We start from the raw sequence: 17,459 nt of genomic DNA on the forward strand, positions 1-17,459 counted from the left end.
TTTTGGGGGCATCTTATTTGAATCAAATATTCAATTAGAGAGTTATACTTAGAGGCCAAAGATGAGAATAATTTGCCCTGTTAATGCTACGCTGAAAAAATTAAAGTCCACACTTTATTCACATCGACTTAGCTTTTACCTAGTGTTCTTTTTCTGCTCAGGGATGGCACTTAGAATAGGCCACATTACCTTTAATTGCCATGTCTCCTTCATCCCCTCCTGGCTGAGATATTGTCCCGGAGTAGACTTTTCCTGTTATTGTCAATGGTATCATTTTTAAATGTCATTTTCCAAAATTTTATTGCTAGTATAAGAAGAGGTGACTGAGTTTTAATATTGATCTTGTTTTTAGTGACCTTGCTAAATTTATTTTAAAATTCTAATACTTTGTGTTTTCTTTTGTATCGTGTGTACCCAATTACATCCTCTGGAGACAATGAGAAAAAATACCTGAAAAAGTCGGCAAGAGATTTGAACAGGCCCTTCGTAAAGAACATACCCAAGTGGCCAATAAGCATATGAAACAGTGCTGAACCTTATTACCAATAAGGGAATAGGAAATAAAACTGTAATGAGATATCAGTATGCATCATAGAATAAAAAGTAAGAAGTCTGGCAATACTTCTCCACTACTTGGAAAATATGTTTGTTATTATCTGCTAAACCTGAGCATATGTGGATTCTATGACCCAGTTATGTAATCCTAGGCACATACCCAACAGAAGGCCGTAGAAATGTGCTCCGAAAGACACAAGCGAGGGTTTTCATAGCAACATTAAGTACAATGACAAAAGCAGGAGGAAGACATTCCAAATGTTTATCAGTAGTGGGAAAGACACCACACGGTGGCATTGCTAAATGGATGTGACTCATTCCTGCAGCTTAATGAGCCACTGCTGCTCACAACAACACGCTCGGATCTCAGAGACATGCTATTGACTGAAAGAAGCCCTTCATGCAAGTTCCACAACAGGCAGAGTCTAGCGTGTTAAAAGGCAGTAGTGACTCTAGGGCGGAGCTTAGTGATGGGGGAGCAGAGAGGGACACTGGAATGTGATGGGGAAGGGGGCCAGGGCCAGGTTTCTGTTCTGTCCGCAGTGTTTATGTCTTCACTTTGGTTGTGGTTTCAAAGGAGCGCAGAAGTTTATATTTTATGATTTGTTGAGCTGTATGCTTAAGATTTGTGCATGACCTTCTATGTATATTATAGAAACTTTTTTGCACGTGTGAAAACGAGGAATGGGGAATTTTTCTTTTTATGTATCCAGATACTCTCTTAATATATATTTTGTTGCTCCTTCCAAGATATCCCTTGGGAAAAAAAAGATTTTTTTTTGGCTTATTTTCTGTTTTGCCGCTGCTCATGAACTTCTTGGTATCTCTTCATCTTGTCTAAATTATCATTTTTTAATAGGACCCTTTGTCTTGAAAAGAAATATGAAGAGATGTGGAAGATAGAAGAAAACTGAAATTTCGATTTCTACAGACATAATTGTCCTCCGTAGATAATTGTATCAAAAAACAGAAGGAAGCTCTTTCTGCCTCTGAGGTGTACAGCAAAACAGTTCCAAATTCAAAAGATTTCAAATGGCTAGAAACATCATTCAGGCTTTACTTTCTAAATGTCATTCTGCCTCTCTGAAAAACCTCATTAACCAGAGGAAACTGATACAGGGACTGGAAGTAGTTCTCTGCACCACAGAAAGCTGGTAGGAGAGAATGCACGCAGAAAAATCTCCACAGAGGGATGAAGTGAAAACTGGCTTCAAACAACAAAGGACAAGAAGAGGGAAAAGGGCCAGGGCGTTTATCCTTGCGATGCAGGTACACATTAGGCCAGTCTAAAAACTAGATCTCCCTGGCAGAGATAAGGCTGTATGACTTTTCCAGGTTATTTTGATAAAACTCAAATAAGTTAGGGAAAATGAAACAAACAAACAGATGGTGTCTTCCAAAGGAACAGGTTTTAACCCCTTCAGAAACGGACTTCTCCAATGAGTATCACCCAATCCTCAGGAGAAACTTCATAAAGGAAATTGGAAGACAAGTACTAGGAAGCACCTCGTGATCACAACAGCAGAAAGTGGGAAGAGGACACAGGGAAGAAACCAGACAAAAGAATTCGTTTTTCTAATTCTGCATCCATCCCCGTCTTCCAGTTCCTCGGCTATGGCCTTTATTTCAGCCTCTACAGCCATGAGAGCCCCTGGGCAGGACTTCTCCCTGCTTCAGCTCACCTCTAACATGTCTGCCTGTTCCTCTGCCCAGAGCAGAACTTAGTGCCCTCTCTGCCTGAAGACCTCTTGAAGTCAGTACAAATGCCACACTCTGGCATTCAAGAGCCTCCACATCACATCTTGAGGTGACTTTTCCACCCTCAGGCCCCTTGACTCTTAGCACAGAGCTTGTGCATGATTTGAAGCTCCTTCTGTGTGCTCCCTGCAAACTTGTCCATTCCCCTGGCTCTGCTCCTGCTGCTCCCTCCGTCTTCAGCTGTGCTGGCCACCGTGGGAGCCATCAGCCCCATGCTGCCTACTGAGCACTTGACGAGTCCAAACTCAGCTGTCCTATGACTGTAAAAGTGTGCACCATATTTTGAGGCAGTAGGACAAAGAAGAGTGTAACCATGTCATTAATAATTTTATATTGGTATCTGTTGAAAGATAACATTTGGATATATTGTGTTAAATAAAATATATTGTTAAAATAAACTTCACTTGTTTCTTTTTACTCTTTTGAGGCAACTAATGGAAAATTTTAAATTGCATGTATGGCTCGCATTATATTTCTTCTGGGCAGCGCTGATGTAGCAGGCCCTCCACCATGTCACCCGCACCATGGCCACCATTTCTGAAGTCACATTGCTTGCCTCCCTATCCTCTTCATCAGCTATAATTCCTTTTTCCTTTGAGAGTTACCATTGCCACCATGTTGGCACCATGTACCTATCTGAAGGCACTGGCCGAGGTCTCCTTCATACTCTACCTGTGGCAGACAGGAAAGAGCACAGCTTTGGCTGCAATCCACCCATCTTCATGGGTATGTGTGTCTTGGACACATCACTTAGCCTCTCTGAGCCTCAGCCTTGCCCTCTGTCGAATGGGGATGACAATCACCCATCTCAAATATTCACTATGAGGATTATTCAGAGAATGGCACATAGTTAGTGTTCACTATGTGGTAACTAGCACTACGCCTACTAATGCTACTGCTATTATTTTTATTCCATTAGAGCATAAGCTCTCTTAACAGGGAGGATCAGAAGCCATCAGATGTGGGCAGGATGAGCAGGCCCTCTCACCTGAGCAGGTCAACTTTACCTGAGTTTGCAAGTCTCCCTGGAGGGCCAGGCCCCAGGGACCCGACTCCTCGGACCACCTCCCTTCCCTGAGTGCAACGGACCTCCTCTGGGTTGACTGACCTCTGTGACTCCTTGCGTTGGTCTTTGTGTTCTGAGCCACGGATGATTCCAGGCTAATCCAAGCATCCTTTTACAAAAGAAGAAACCTTGAGGAATTATTCAGCGACCGACATAACCATGCATTTCCAAGTGGAACAGAGATGATGCAACAGAGAGATGACTTTGCTTTCCCACAACCCACTGTGCAGAACTGATGCGATGGCTGACGTTGTGTCAGAGCTGGCATGCAAAGACCAAAAAGCCAGAGAGAAGAACAAAACCCACATAAGAGGCAGAGTAACCGGAAATGCTGGGCTTATGGTTTCCTTACTGTTGATTAAACAATAATCAAAGATACATTCACTGGTGAAAAATTGGAAAACACACACACACACAAACCACCTTGCAGTTTTACAAATGAAACATAATGACTAGTAAAATGTAGGTCTATTTTCTTTTATTAAAGCTTTTCTCTACATACTTTTACATAGTTGCATAGCATGTACAATTTTATACCCTGCTTTTGAATATAACTAGGTGCTTTTTATGTTCTAATGACACAAGTAACATATATTCATTTTAGAAAAAATTTAAATGTGAATAAAACAAGAGAGGCTAAAAATTTAGTAACATTTATTAAATTCTTTCAAACAAAGTACATTAAATTTTGAAAATGCCTATTATTAGATATCCTATCTCTCAGATCTCTTCTTAACATGGGGAAAAATCCATGTACAAACCGTTCTAAAGGTACAAGTGAAAAGGGAAGGAATTTTCCCCCCTGTTGTATCCTTAGCCTTATCGGCATTCTCCCCTAGGGCATCTACTATTAATAGATGAATGAAAGTTCCCAGAGAAAAAATTCTATGCGTATATCAGCATACATATGTATACCTTTATAGTAATATAAATCAAAGAATAATACCATATCTGTTATTATATGTATTGCCCTTTTAATTAAATATATCTTGAATATAGGTCCAGGTCAGCTGATCTTCCTTTTTCATGGCAATTCAGTATTCCATTGTGGATTGCATTACATTATGACTCTGCCAACTCCCTAGTGATATTTAATTTCTCTTTTTTATTATGATGGTATTGAAGGGAACATTCATATGTGTTCATATAATACATAATATACAATATATATATACACATATATACTCATATATAAACACACTTCTGCAGATATATCTATAACTAACTTTCCAGCAGTGGTACTGCAAGTTAAAGGGACGATTCCATTGCTTGAAATTAAAAAGTTTGCAATGTATTGCCAAATTCCATGTGATGTCTCCATTGACCTAGTCTGGACTTTCTCAGAGTATAGCAGGTTCAGGGCAGTCAGACTGCTTACCTGTGGCCGACAGCTTCAGGAACAAAAATTCTAGCGAATAAGGTATATGCTACATGGTCTTTTCTGGCCAATCTTAAAAATCAATTAATGAATTTTATTTTTTATTTATTGGCTGCAATGGGTCTTGGTTGCTACGCCTGGGCTTTCTCTAGTTGTAGCGAGTGGGGGCTACTCTTTGCTGCAGTGAGCGGGCTTCTTATTGTGGTGGCTTCTTTTGTTGTGGAGCACAGGCTCTAGGCCCACAGGGTTGAGTAGTTGTGGCGCACAGGCTTAGTAGCTCCACGGCATGTGGGATCTTCCTGGACCATGGATCGAACCCGTGTCCCTTGGATTGGCAGGAGGATTCTTAACCACCGTGCCACCAGGGAGGCCGCTCAACCGTATAATGTTGAATCATCCTCAGTTTCCTGAAAATAACTCCCCTTGGTCAATAAATGCTATTTTTATATACTGCTGGATTCTCGTTGCTAATATTTTTTCCATATTGAATCTTTTCTCCATTGACACATTGCCCCTAAAGGTCTCATTTCTTGTGACTGTATCGAATTCAAAACAGCTTAGAGTTTTTTTCTATTTCTAATGATATTGTAGACATATGACTTCATTTCTGAGTTTTTCTGATTCTGATTTATGTTGCTTTACATAATTTTTAAATATTTAAAAACTCCTTTGGTAACACTAGGTTAGATTTGCTCTGTCTCGTGCGCTTGTGTTCCTGGTATGTTTCCACTATCTGTAGAGTTACGAGTCTGCTCCTGATTCTCCTTCTTTTTCTATAAATGACTTTGTATGAGATTCAGTCTTCAGAGTCCTCTGTTGCCTGATTTTACAGGAGCTTATTTTTCCTCAGCTCCTAGAAGAAGTGGCTCTGGCTGGTGTTTCTAATTTTATGGAGCTCCCTCTGCTGTTGCTGCTGTGAAGTGTTCAAAACCATGGCTGCTTGCCTCCTGAGTGGTCCTCCCCTCACTGGTCTGGTCTTCTCTTTCCTTGTCTCTGCTGTTTCTATCCTGCTAAGGTTTGATTCCACTCTGAGCACTTTCTCCTCCGTGTAGGGCCCTTTCCCCAAAGGGAGCTGTGCCTGCTTGGTTTGAAAATTACTGGTATCCCAGACTCTTCCAGAGCCTGTCAGAACTTACCCAGGTACCATCACAACTCAGCAGCTATAGCACTGAGAAAAATCCCTTGCAGTTTTCCAGCTGATGTTCTCAGATTGGCCTGCATAGCTTTTGGTAAATACCTCTGGGCTGTCTGGGGGTTCTCATGTCCATTGCTTTCCTCTGCTGTCTCCCACATGCACGGCTCTATCAGGCGGGTCTTGTGGTAATTGGTGATCTGGCCACATCTGCTTGCATTTTTGTGGTTCATGTCAACTAGTTTTCTGTTAAATAGGGTTTTGGTTTCTATCTGGTGGCAATGTCTGTTTTGCTGTGAGGACTGCTAGAAATTCAAAATTATACTGCCACCACTGCCACCATCTCAGAATCTCATTCCCATTTTTGGTGTTGTTTGCTGCATCTTTTCAATTCGTAATACTCTTCATCCATTTGGATGAATGCCACACGTATCTTTCCCACTCCCCTAGTTTAGAAGGAAGCATAAATTGTTTGCTCTCCACCCCATGCAGGTGACGGTACATCAGCACACTTCAAGTGCAAGTGGTTTCTTAGCAATACCTTAGACATCACCAATCAATAATCCATTCTGGGAAGAACTGATTACTTACAGCCAACTAAGAGGAAGGAACAGGAATGGAGGGATATTTGGGAGACATGTTCAGCATATTGTAAAGATCAGAAGACAGGAGATCTCTTGATGATGGGAAACCCAGAGTTCAGGATTGCACCAGGTTTTTACATCCACACTTACCCAGATACTTCCAGCTTCTACTTCAATTTGCTACAAGAGAAGTGATGTTCCTGAACATTAAGCATATGTTAAAATCATAATAACCAACAGAACTGATGCAGCTATCCGTAAAATGATGGAGAATTTCTTCAAACATCTGGTGCTGTCAGGACATGAGAGATTTCATGCAAATGAAGTCATTCTTCTCCACCGCTAGCCCCTTGGTTGACAATTTTGTAAAACCCCTAAGTCTTCTGCCTGCATTCATTCTGCTCTCTGTCCTTTATTTATTGCTTACTGTAGAGACAGTATTTTTTTCCTCAAATCTAATCAAGTTACTTTGCCCCGCCTAAAACCCTTCCAAGATCCTCTACTACTCTTAGGACAAAGAGAAGTCTTTTTTTTTTTTTTATTTTTTAACAAGGTCTCACAATCCCTGTGGTATCTGGCTCTCACTTGCCTTCTAGCCCCATCTCAGATCATCTCAGACCACTCTCTGCCTTGAAAGTCACAATGGCCTCCAGTCCACTCCTTTACCTTACCAGGCATCCTCCCACACAGGGCCTTTGCACATGCAGTCCCATCTGACCGTCCTTCTGATTTCAGCTCCAGTGTCATTACCTCAGGGTGATCTTCTTTGATTTCTTCAACTACATTATGTCCTTATATCATAAGTACCCACACTACCACTTACCTCTCCTCTACAGCACTTGTTGCCATTGCATCTTTACTTCTGTGCATTTCCTTCATGGATGTTCTCCCCTGCTTAACCGGATGACCCATGAGAGTAAGCATGACACGCGGCAGCAGCTCCTGCTACAGCTGCACACAGTGTGGATTTAGTACATTCAGGTTGAAAGATAATGCAAGCTTTTCTGAAAACTGAAGAGTATTACTTTAAATATCATAATTATGAGAACTTATTTTTGTATGCAAGGCTTTCAAAATGTGCTATGCGTCTCCCTGTCTATTTAAGGAGGACAAATAAAGTCATAACTTGATTTTTTTACTGCCTTCTTTTTATCAAAATTAGTTACTGAACGCTAATACAAATTGGTCTCAGAAATATTGAGCTAGAACCGCTTCTCTCAACAGTAACATCCCCTGATTACTTGATTTTTTTCCCTTCATTTTCCTTCTAGACCGCCTTCTAATATGTGGTATGTATTTGCATGCAGATGGAAAATCAGACATTTAGATTGTTAGAAGTCTGTACAAAAAATACATTGGCCCTTATTAATGGTCACAAAGGCCCCCTACAAGGGGGCCCGCTTAAAGATATTACTTCATCTCTGGTTTTCAATTACATTCTAGATAGTTGAGATTGGCAAAAAAAAGCAATAAATTAAGGCTGAGAAAGTTATGTGATGTCTTGCTACTTACAGTTATAAAGCTATACAAAAAATTTAAGATCAAGTGACTTTGACATCATTCTAGATAGAAAAACAATAAGCATCTTTCTTAAACATTATAATCTACATGTATTTATTGTTTTGTAATAGTGTAACTGGGAATCAAACCTAATTCTTATGAAAAAGAAAACTCTCTTACAAACAAAGGACCCGCCCCCCCAAATCTCATAATCTGAAAAAAGAAAGAGACAAATTCTTTTCCAAATGAAACAAGCTGTAATAATCAAGTTCAAAAGGATTTGGCTTATGGTTTTCTTTAGCATTTAGCAAGTCACTGAAACTTTACAAAACCTTAGAAATCCTCTCATTTTGTATACCTTTTTTTCTTCTACTATATATAAAATAGTGAGGAGCTTCAAGAAAAACAGTTTGAAACAGAGCTAATGATTTCAATGACATAGGAAAAGTGAAAGGGAGAACTGAAAGTGGGAAATTCTGCACAAATAGAAAGGCAGAGGGCCATCCTGTATAAATAGTCCACACTCATGGAGAAAGGACATTCACACTGCAATCTCTTGAAGACCTTGCTTCAGCATCTAGTAGGAGAGCAGCTACCCTGTTCCTCTTTTCATCATGACCAACAGGTACATCCTCCAAATCGCTCTTCTGCTGTGTGTCTCCACCACAGCTCTTTCCATGAGCTACAGCTTGCTTAGAGACCAACAAAAGCGCAGCAATTTGGCCTGTCAGGACCTCCTGCTGCAGCTACCTGGAGCTCCTCAAGATTGCCTCGAGGACAGGATGAACTTCGAGGTCCCTGAGGAGATTAAGGAACCACAGAAGTTCCAGAAGGAAGATGCCATATTGGTCATCTATGAGATGCTCCAGCAGATCTTAGGGATTTTCAGAAGAAATGTCTCGCGCACTGGCTGGACTGAGCCCATTATTAAGAACCTCCTTGCGGAACTCTGTGGGCAGAGAGATCGTCTGGAGCCAATCCTGGAGGAAATCATGGAGAAGGAAAACTTCACCAGGGGATACATGACTGTTCTTTACCTGAAGAAGTACTACTTGCGGATCATGCAGTACCTGAAGTCCAAGGAGTACAGCAGCTGTGCCTGGACTCAAGTGCGAGTGGAGATCCTCAAGAACTTTTCCTTCCTTAACAGCCTTACAGGCCACCTCCAGAACTGACGATCTGCCACCTGTGGCTCTGGGGACGGACAGTGCTGCCAGTGAGGTCAGGCTCTTCCACCCACGGAAGCTCTTTCAAGTAACTCACAGGCAACGCACTGGATTTGAAAGGATAGTTAAAGACTTTAAGTGTTTTAAAAATTAACTTATACATTATTTATTTACTTATTTATTTATTTAAAGTTTTTCCATGGGAAATAAATTATTTTTGAAACAGAAGTCAACATGGCAGTTTTAATTTTAACTTGATTTATGTAACCATCCATATTAGAAATTGCAGAGCACCTAGGAGACGTTCTTTGTAAAATCAGCCTGCAGAGTCAGCGAGTTTCTAATCCCTGCCTTCAAGGAATTTAAAATACAAGGAAGCCCTGTGTAACGTACAAGGTATACGCATACTCTCCACGCATCAGCACAGTCCACTTGCTCCAGTCTTGTTCACTTCCTTAAATGCACCAGGCCCTTTGCTGTTGCAGGGCTGCTCTCTGTGCCGTGTTTTGTTTTGGTTTGGTTTTTCACTCTGGGAAGTTTGCTCTTCACATGTTACTTAACAGACTCCTACTCATTCTTCAAGTCTCCTACTGCTGACTATTTTGCTGGGACAACTGAAGGCAGTCTAAATAAGCGATCCAAGAATCTCACTGCCATAAGCATGTTTTACGTCTCCTGTGTAGCCCAGATCCCTAATGTAAATAGCTAATTACATTACAACTCCCTCTTTCACGGCAATGGCCTTGCTCCACTCAAGCTCCGTTAGGTAGGGTCTCTATCTCTCATACTCAAGACTATCCCCAAGGCCAAGGAAGAAAACAATGAATTGCACCACATCCTTCTATATTTAGATTGCAACATGAGGACTTTGGGAAAGGTTCAAAGAGTAAAAGAGGACTTCCCCAGTGGCCCAATTGGTTGCCTCACTGCAAGTAAGCCTGTGGGCCACAACTACTGAGCCTGTGTTCTAGAGCCCGGGAGCCACAATTACTGAAGCCCACAGGCCAAGAGCCCATGCTCTGCAACAAGAAAAGCCACCACAATCAGAAGCCCACGCACGGAAAGAAAGATGAGCCCCAACTCGCTGCATCTAGAAAAAGCCCGTGCACAGTAACAAAGATCCAATGCAGCCTAAAGTAAATATTAAATCAATTAATCAATTTATAAAAAATAAGAAAATAAAAATATATTGGTATAAAAAAAGCAGAAGAAAAATGTCTGAAAATAAACAAAAGAAGAAAGAAAGTAACATTTCTATTAAAGACAAAGTGGTGTATTCTTATATTAAAAATAGAACATGTAAATACAAAAAAATGAAGAAATGAATGTAAATAAATGAGTAACATACACACATACAAATATACCTATTTTATCCCATGAGATTCAGCCACAGGACATCCGATTCATTGCCTCCAATTCTGAAAAGAGTTGCATATGGATATTCTCTCTTTTTTAATTAATTAATTAATGGCTGCATTTGGTCTGCATCGCTGCCCCTGGACTTTCTGTAGTTGCGGTGAGCAGAGGCTGCTCTTCGGTGCGGTGCACAGGCTTCTCTGTGTTGTGGCTTCTCCTGTTGCGGAGCACAGGCTCTAGGCGCTCGGACTTCAGTAGTTGCAGCATGTGGGCTCACTAGCTGTGGCTCGCGGGTTCTATAGCACAGGCTCCGAAGCTGTGGCACACACGCTTTGTTGCTCCCCGGCATGTGGGATCTTCCAGGACCAGGGCTGGAACCCTTGTCCCCTGTATTGGCAGGTGGATTCTCAACCACTGTGCCACCAGGGAAGTCCTCGATATTCTTAATATTACTGCACATACCAAATATGACTCAAACTATTTTATAGCTGAAGCAGAAATAACAGGTTTGGAAATAAATGAATAATTAAGAGTCTGTGCTGGGACACTAGTCACTGAGAAACAAGTTCCTTCTTACTTCGTGAGTTTTCTTAGGAGCTTGTTAACCAAGAGAAAGCACCTCCCGATTTCCACTCTGACAATTTCCCAGGCACAGTTGCTGTCTTTCTTCTCTTTCAGCTAGAGATGGATTCCCTCGAAGGACCTCTTCATGGCCAGTGCAGGGCCCACCATTCCCAGGGCAGGTTCTTCCTCTCCCATCGCCTGCCCCAAGCACACATGCAGGTGCTCCAGCTGCTGATGGAGTCCAGTGCGGAGTCTGTCCAGGAGGCTGGTGTCCCAGGCAGCAGAGGAGCGCTCTGTGTGGAAGAGGCTGAAGATCTGCTGGAGCATCTCGTGGAGGACAGAGGGGGCCTGACCATTTTGGCAGTGACTGCTGTCCAGCTGCTCCCCAGGGAACCTGAAAACCTTCTTGTCCTTCAGGCAGGAAAACAAGGAAGAGACTTCCATTATGTGCAGAAATGGGAAGGTCTCCTGCTTAGGCAGGCCATGGTTCTAGGCCAGGTCAAGGCTGAGGGTGCACACAGGGCTGGAGAACATCATCCTCCGCGTCATCAGTGAAGAGGCTGGCAGGCCCCGGTGAGCTTGGGGATGCAGAGGTCTGGCTGTGGGAGCCTTTATCCAGCTGCTCTGAGTCCCTGCCTGCAAATGAGATTCTTAAATAGGATCGTCACTTCACTACTTGTCCCAAGGCTGTTTTCACTTTTTTTTCCCAATTTGTCTTCCATTAATGGCCAACAGAGGATGTCACAAGTTCAATGTTTCTTTTGTTTATTAAACTGGAAATTAAACCCACTCTTGGAACATGACAGAGTATTAATCCAATAGGCTGCATTCATCTAAATGACATGACACCCAAGGGTGAAATAAATACCAGAGCCTCAATGTATCTCTTTTGCAATTCTAATAACAATGCTTAGAGGTTTGACCCTGTCCTCTATTTTGACAATTCTTAAATTGCACCAAAATACAACTAGCCTCACTTCTGTACATTCCTCTCAAGGGGCTGATACGGTAGATTTAATTTTGTCCACATTTCTTTACAGGACCATCCCTCATATTTTCTGGCAGTTTACAGGAAATGGTCACACAAAAATGAACAACAAGGGTGCATTCATGCAGTTCTCTTCCTTCTGTCACCAAAAATGTGACTGCACATGTATATGACCTTGTGCTTGGCAATGTGGATTCCTGGAGAGTAAGGCAGGGATGCAGACTGCCCTCCAGGGAGCAGCGAGGACAGACATTAGAGGCAGGATCAGGGTGAAGGAAGCACCACGTGCTCAGTGCAGCTGAGGGCCAGTCCTCAGAGATGATGAAGAGGAGAGACGGGGAGCAGCAGGAAGCTCCACTCTGACAAACTCTGGGGCTCCTCAATGTAACTGACTTCACATTTTCATTTCCTCTTTTCAAAAAAGGAGACAACTTTCGGAATGGTCACACAGGACACTGCACAATTCAAATCAAATAAAGTTTGCAAATTACAGGCCTAGCATTTGAACAGAGTAAATGATAACTGCCTTTCATAACAATATAACACCTTGTAACTTCTTTAGTCCACCCTCAGCCCAGCCAAGAGAAGCCTTGCCTACAGGTCCCTTAACGCTGTCAGGTGTCTGCATGTTGAGGCCCCAGGTGAAACTCTAGGACAGGGATTGCCTGCACGACTGGGAAGGAGCAGAGCCCCAGTTTCCACCCTTAGAGCAGTGCCTGGTACATTCCAGAGAGAACGCCTGCAGCACCTGAAGCTCTTTGGAGACAACCAGCCTCTAAGAAAGTGTTCTGACAAAAACAAACAGACAAAGAAACAAACATATCTGCTCTGTGACTAGGATAAAGGAAATAGATCGTCCCTCTCCTCATCCTGATCTTGTTTCAGGCTGCCTCTGGTGTTACTGTTTAAGACACAGAGTAAGTTCTACTTTCAAAACAACAAACAACCTCAAAGCAAAAGAGATCAGATTTGTGGTTACCATAGGCAAAGGGTTGGGGGGAGAAGAAATCAGATGAAGAGGGTCAAAAGGCTTTTTCTTCCTCTAAAAAAAAGACATTGACATTGTAGACACCAGGAAAAGTGGTTAGAAATATACACATCTATGAGGGAGAGGATGCTGCGAAATGAAACAGTCCTAGAGTTTCAGCCATGGAACTGCTCAGTCGACTAATTCAAAAGCTGTTTCCTGGGTGGGTATTAGGGTAAAGGAAGCTAGTCCTTCCCTTCGACATGGGGTGTTGAGGAGGCACCAAACCTAAGTCGTCAAGATAAAGCAGGTTTTAATGTCCTATATTAAATTGAAAATTAATACCAATACATGCAGGAGGAACAAAATATCAAGTTTAAAAAAAGAAATGAAATCACCCCACACTGGCATGTTCCTGAGAGTTTTACAAAGTAAGCTTCCCGATGCAAAGGAAATTGGATCAAATTCCAATTCGTTTATAAAATTCTTACCAAAGACAATGAAAAGTCTGACCTGCTCTAAGCCCTCCATTGCTTGTACACACCAACTCTTCTTTCTAACAGTATAGTCAAGGTGCGGTCCTGGGAAAGACATTTCAGGAACATGAGTTAAAAATTAGTGAAGACTGTCATGGGGTCATTAGAAATTGTCAAGCAAGGGAATTCCCTTCACTAAAACAAGTGAAGAAGTAATCTTGAAAATACGAATAGGTTTCCTTCCATCAATGATAGCAAAGTAAAACTATGTTAAATACTTGTATAAAGAATATATAGTTTTTAAAGTTTAATAAAACTGTGTTTGAATATTAAATAATATATTTTATGTATATTCTATATATAAAATGTATTTGTATATAGTCTATGCTTAGTAGTTAAAATACTTTAACATAAATATATTTAAACCCAAGAAAAACATCTCAACATTTAGTTTAAAATAAATATAGTATGAATTAAATTAAACACACAATGAATTAAAAAGATAAAAAACAAAATTCTCTTTGTTTTTTTTAATACTCCTACTTTTCAGCTCTTCAACACTTCCTCCCCCAACACTCCCCAATACTTACTTGAACGCTGTATCCTTGAAAGACACCCTAAAGGCCCAGAGCATCTACAGCGCCGCCCAGCTCCGCGGTCTGCAGTCCCCATGGTGGCTTGAGCTCCGCCTCAGCCGGAGCGCGTCCCCCACCAGCGTCCAGTCGCCCCATCGCCATTCGTCCCCGCGCTGCCACCGCGTGCCCCTTTGTCCCCAACACCGTCCCGTCGCCAGTCGTCCCATCGCCACCGCCGCCGCCGCGCTTCCCCTTCTCTCAGCCGTCGCCGCATCGCGCCACAAAGGAGCCGGAAGCTGTAAACTCCGCCCCAACTCGCTCTGCTTCCCCGCCTCAAAGTCCTCAGTAAACGGTTTCTTTTTCCCAAAGATGACCTGGCTCAAGTGTCGGCGCGGAAATAAAGCACGGAACTCAAGGGGAACGCCCCCAAAGGCAAGATTCTGGCTCCTTCCCAGTTCCAAACACCGCTGGCCAAGGCGGGATAAACCTCCCTCCTCCTCACTCACCGCAGCGGAAACGACGGCTTCTGCTCCCAGCTGAGTCCTGTGCGCACGTTGCATCAGTAGCCAAGGCTCTGTGGGTCCGCGTCTTCTTGGCTCGGTGCTGCCCGACCCGGGGCAGCCGCCACCTCTCCGAAGGCAGCTTTTCCCCAACAAGCCGCTGGAAAGCCAGCCTGCGCCCTCTCGCCGCCACCCACAGACGCGCGCCGCCCGCGCTTCCCGCGAAGGCACCTTTCCGCGCACCGTTTAGCGGTGCCCGCGCGCCCCCTCGCGGCCCTCCGGTGCATCACCGAAATTCTCTATGGCCCGGCTCTGTGTGCTCTGGCAGCGGTGATGCTGGGCTCCACCCCTGCTTGCTGTCTTGGCTGCAGCTTGCCTTGGATCCACTGCCAGCAAAACAAGGGAATCGTCACACGTTGGAAACAGATGCAGAGGAGCCGCATTCCGTCGTGCCTAAAGGACAGAGCCGACTTCAAATTTCCTTGGAAAAGAGAGACTATCGCCCCAATCCCGACGACCCAAGGCCCCTGTTACCACTATCTGATGTTCCAGCAGATCCTGCGACTCTTCACCACGGGGGACAGCCGTGCTGCCTGGGACAACACCCTCCTCGATAAACTACTCTCCAGCCTTGATCAGAGCCTGAAACAACTGGAGCAGATGCAAGAAGACTGTCTGGATTGTCCCGATTTGGGACTTCTTGCCCGGAAGTATTTCCACGCAATCCATCTCTACCTGGAGGACAGGGAATACAGCCCCTGTGCCTGGGAAGCTGTCAGAGTGGAAATTATAAATGTCTTTCCCTCATGGAAGAATCCTCAACGAAAAGTCCACAAATAAAGATGTTTACACTTGCAACGCTCTCTGATGAATTCCAGTATTGTTTGCCTTGTGCTCCTCAGCAATTGCCACTCATATTTCCTCACAAGCTGAAACATGTGAGGAACATTTTGCTTTTAGTAAAATAGGCGTGGACAGAAGAGCACAATCTCTTTTCTTGCTTAAATAATATTAGAACGTAATTTAAAAGATGTTTTTAAGTGGAGGGGGTGGTGTTTGCTATATACCAGGTATGAAATTTTTTTTCTGGAAAGCTGTTTAGGATGGTCTCTTCTTAAAATACGTCTCCATTAACTTAATGCTAGCTGCTGGAACAGGGAAAGAGAAACTGAGAGCAACTTGATCATGATAGAATCTTATCTTTCCTTCTTTGAAGAGCACAATGCAGGCCTCCCTGATCTGGCGAATCTTCCTGATTGCTTGCCTCCAGACAGTGATTTGGGGACATGGGTACCCCCTGTTTGGGGGATTTTTCATCATCAACATGGGACTCCCGATTTGTCTGTAGTACTTGAGTCTATTTTACCCAGCGGTAGAGGGAAAAGGTCTGGTGGATCACATGGGGTGTTTGCAAGGGCCAGGACTCTACAGGGTAAGAGCACTTCTGCTCACCTTCCGTGACCTGGATTCATCCTCATGGGAATCTCACTGCAAAGAGGTTAGGGAATTATTGGCTGATTAATGGATGAGGAGACACTTTCAGGACATGAGATCCCTTTTCATTTTTGCACTATTTGCCCTAATGATGTGCTGGGTGGGGGTGGAGGGAAACAAGAAGTGTTCTTGCCTGCACGCATTTCATTAAAAAACAATGAGACCCTAGTTCTTATTCCACAAGTTCAGCTGAGGGAAGATGACATGGATGCCACTTAGAATTCCAGCATCGTGGGCTGTTTGGAAGCAGCATTCAAGTTGATGGCCAAAGGCATGGCCTATGAGGAAAATACCCACAGGTGTAGATACATTACATGTTGTTTCCTCATTACCTGAGGGAGCCAAGAAAAGTATGCTCGGACAGCGCCTTGCTAGTACTTGAGGATGACTGAAGAAAAAGTGGAAAGCCAATCTTCCGTTTGTGTCCAGGCCTGTGATTCTTATCCTGATCTTCTAAATATTGGAAATGCAAACTTGCAGAAAATATACCTGCAAACGATCTTCAAAAAATATCTCACACAATATGCCATTCTGCCTTGCCTTGTAGAACCATGAAGCATTTACAAAGTCCCTGTAGATGACTGTCCTCTCACATCATATCTACCTAATATATATTGGTGCTATTCTTTCTCCTCTTGGTATCATCAGTGGTCCCCTCACGAGTATGGATTGAGCTTCAGAAATGATAGGGACTGGACTAGATATCTAGCAAAGGGGGTTGGGTGAGATAGTGTCTCTCCCTTTAGGTATTTTACAGACTCCTGGGAGGTGTTGTGAGGATACAAGAGGTCAGGCCATGTCTTCCTATTTGGGCTTCTTCCACAAAAGAGCATAGATGGGTGTTTTGTAAAGAGCAGAAATGTACTGCTCACAGTTCTAGAGTCTGGAAATCTAAGCCCTGGTGTCTGTGTGGTCCAGTTCTAGTGAGAGCCTGCTTCAGGTCTCCCACTGCAGAGTTCTTGTACCATCACAGGGCAGGAGAGGGAGGGATTTATCTGAGACCACTTTGATAAGGGCACTGATTCCATCTGGGAGGCCTGCATCTTCGCACGCTATTAACATCCCAAAGGGTCCACCACCTCACACCGTCAATTGGGGGCTTAGGACTTCAAGATATGAATTTTGTGGTGACGCAAACATTGAGACCGGAAAGGTCATCGAAGGCTGCATGCTTGACAGCTAAAGAGAGAATATAGTCATGCAGAGGAAATAAAGGAGAATGAGCAATTTCTCAGGCTAGAAGAGCAGACCAGGAACTCGGAATCCGCACTCTTGATTTTTGGACCTGAAGGAACCCTTTAATTATAACATGTGAAATTTTGGAAATCCAAGTGGAATGGGTCCCATTACCCTGTGAGGGGAATGAAGATACAGCATGAAAATGATCATTCATCCTCCCC

General features: G+C 43.2%; 1 protein-coding gene and 1 pseudogene across 1 annotated transcript; both read left to right on the plus strand.

Moving 5' to 3' along the window:
• Window positions 1-8,323: 8,323 nt before the first annotated feature.
• Window positions 8,324-9,148, plus strand: LOC130846488 (interferon beta-2-like). Its single transcript, XM_057724770.1, has one exon. The coding sequence runs from the start codon at window positions 8,588-8,590 to the stop codon at window positions 9,146-9,148; it is 561 nt and encodes a 186-aa protein (XP_057580753.1). The 5' UTR covers window positions 8,324-8,587.
• A 5,702-nt stretch (window positions 9,149-14,850) lies between these two features.
• LOC130844395 (interferon alpha-13-like) lies at window positions 14,851-15,533 on the plus strand (annotated as a pseudogene).
• Window positions 15,534-17,459: the final 1,926 nt, after the last annotated feature.

The sequence above is a fragment of the Hippopotamus amphibius genome, chromosome 2, assembly GCF_030028045.1.
Source record: "Hippopotamus amphibius kiboko isolate mHipAmp2 chromosome 2, mHipAmp2.hap2, whole genome shotgun sequence".
Classification (NCBI taxonomy): Eukaryota; Metazoa; Chordata; class Mammalia; order Artiodactyla; family Hippopotamidae; genus Hippopotamus; species Hippopotamus amphibius.

Bases quoted from the DNA above. Each gene is read 5' to 3' on its own strand.
- LOC130846488 (XM_057724770.1), top strand. From the start codon at position 8,588: ATGACCAACAGGTACATCCTCCAAATCGCTCTTCTGCTGTGTGTCTCC.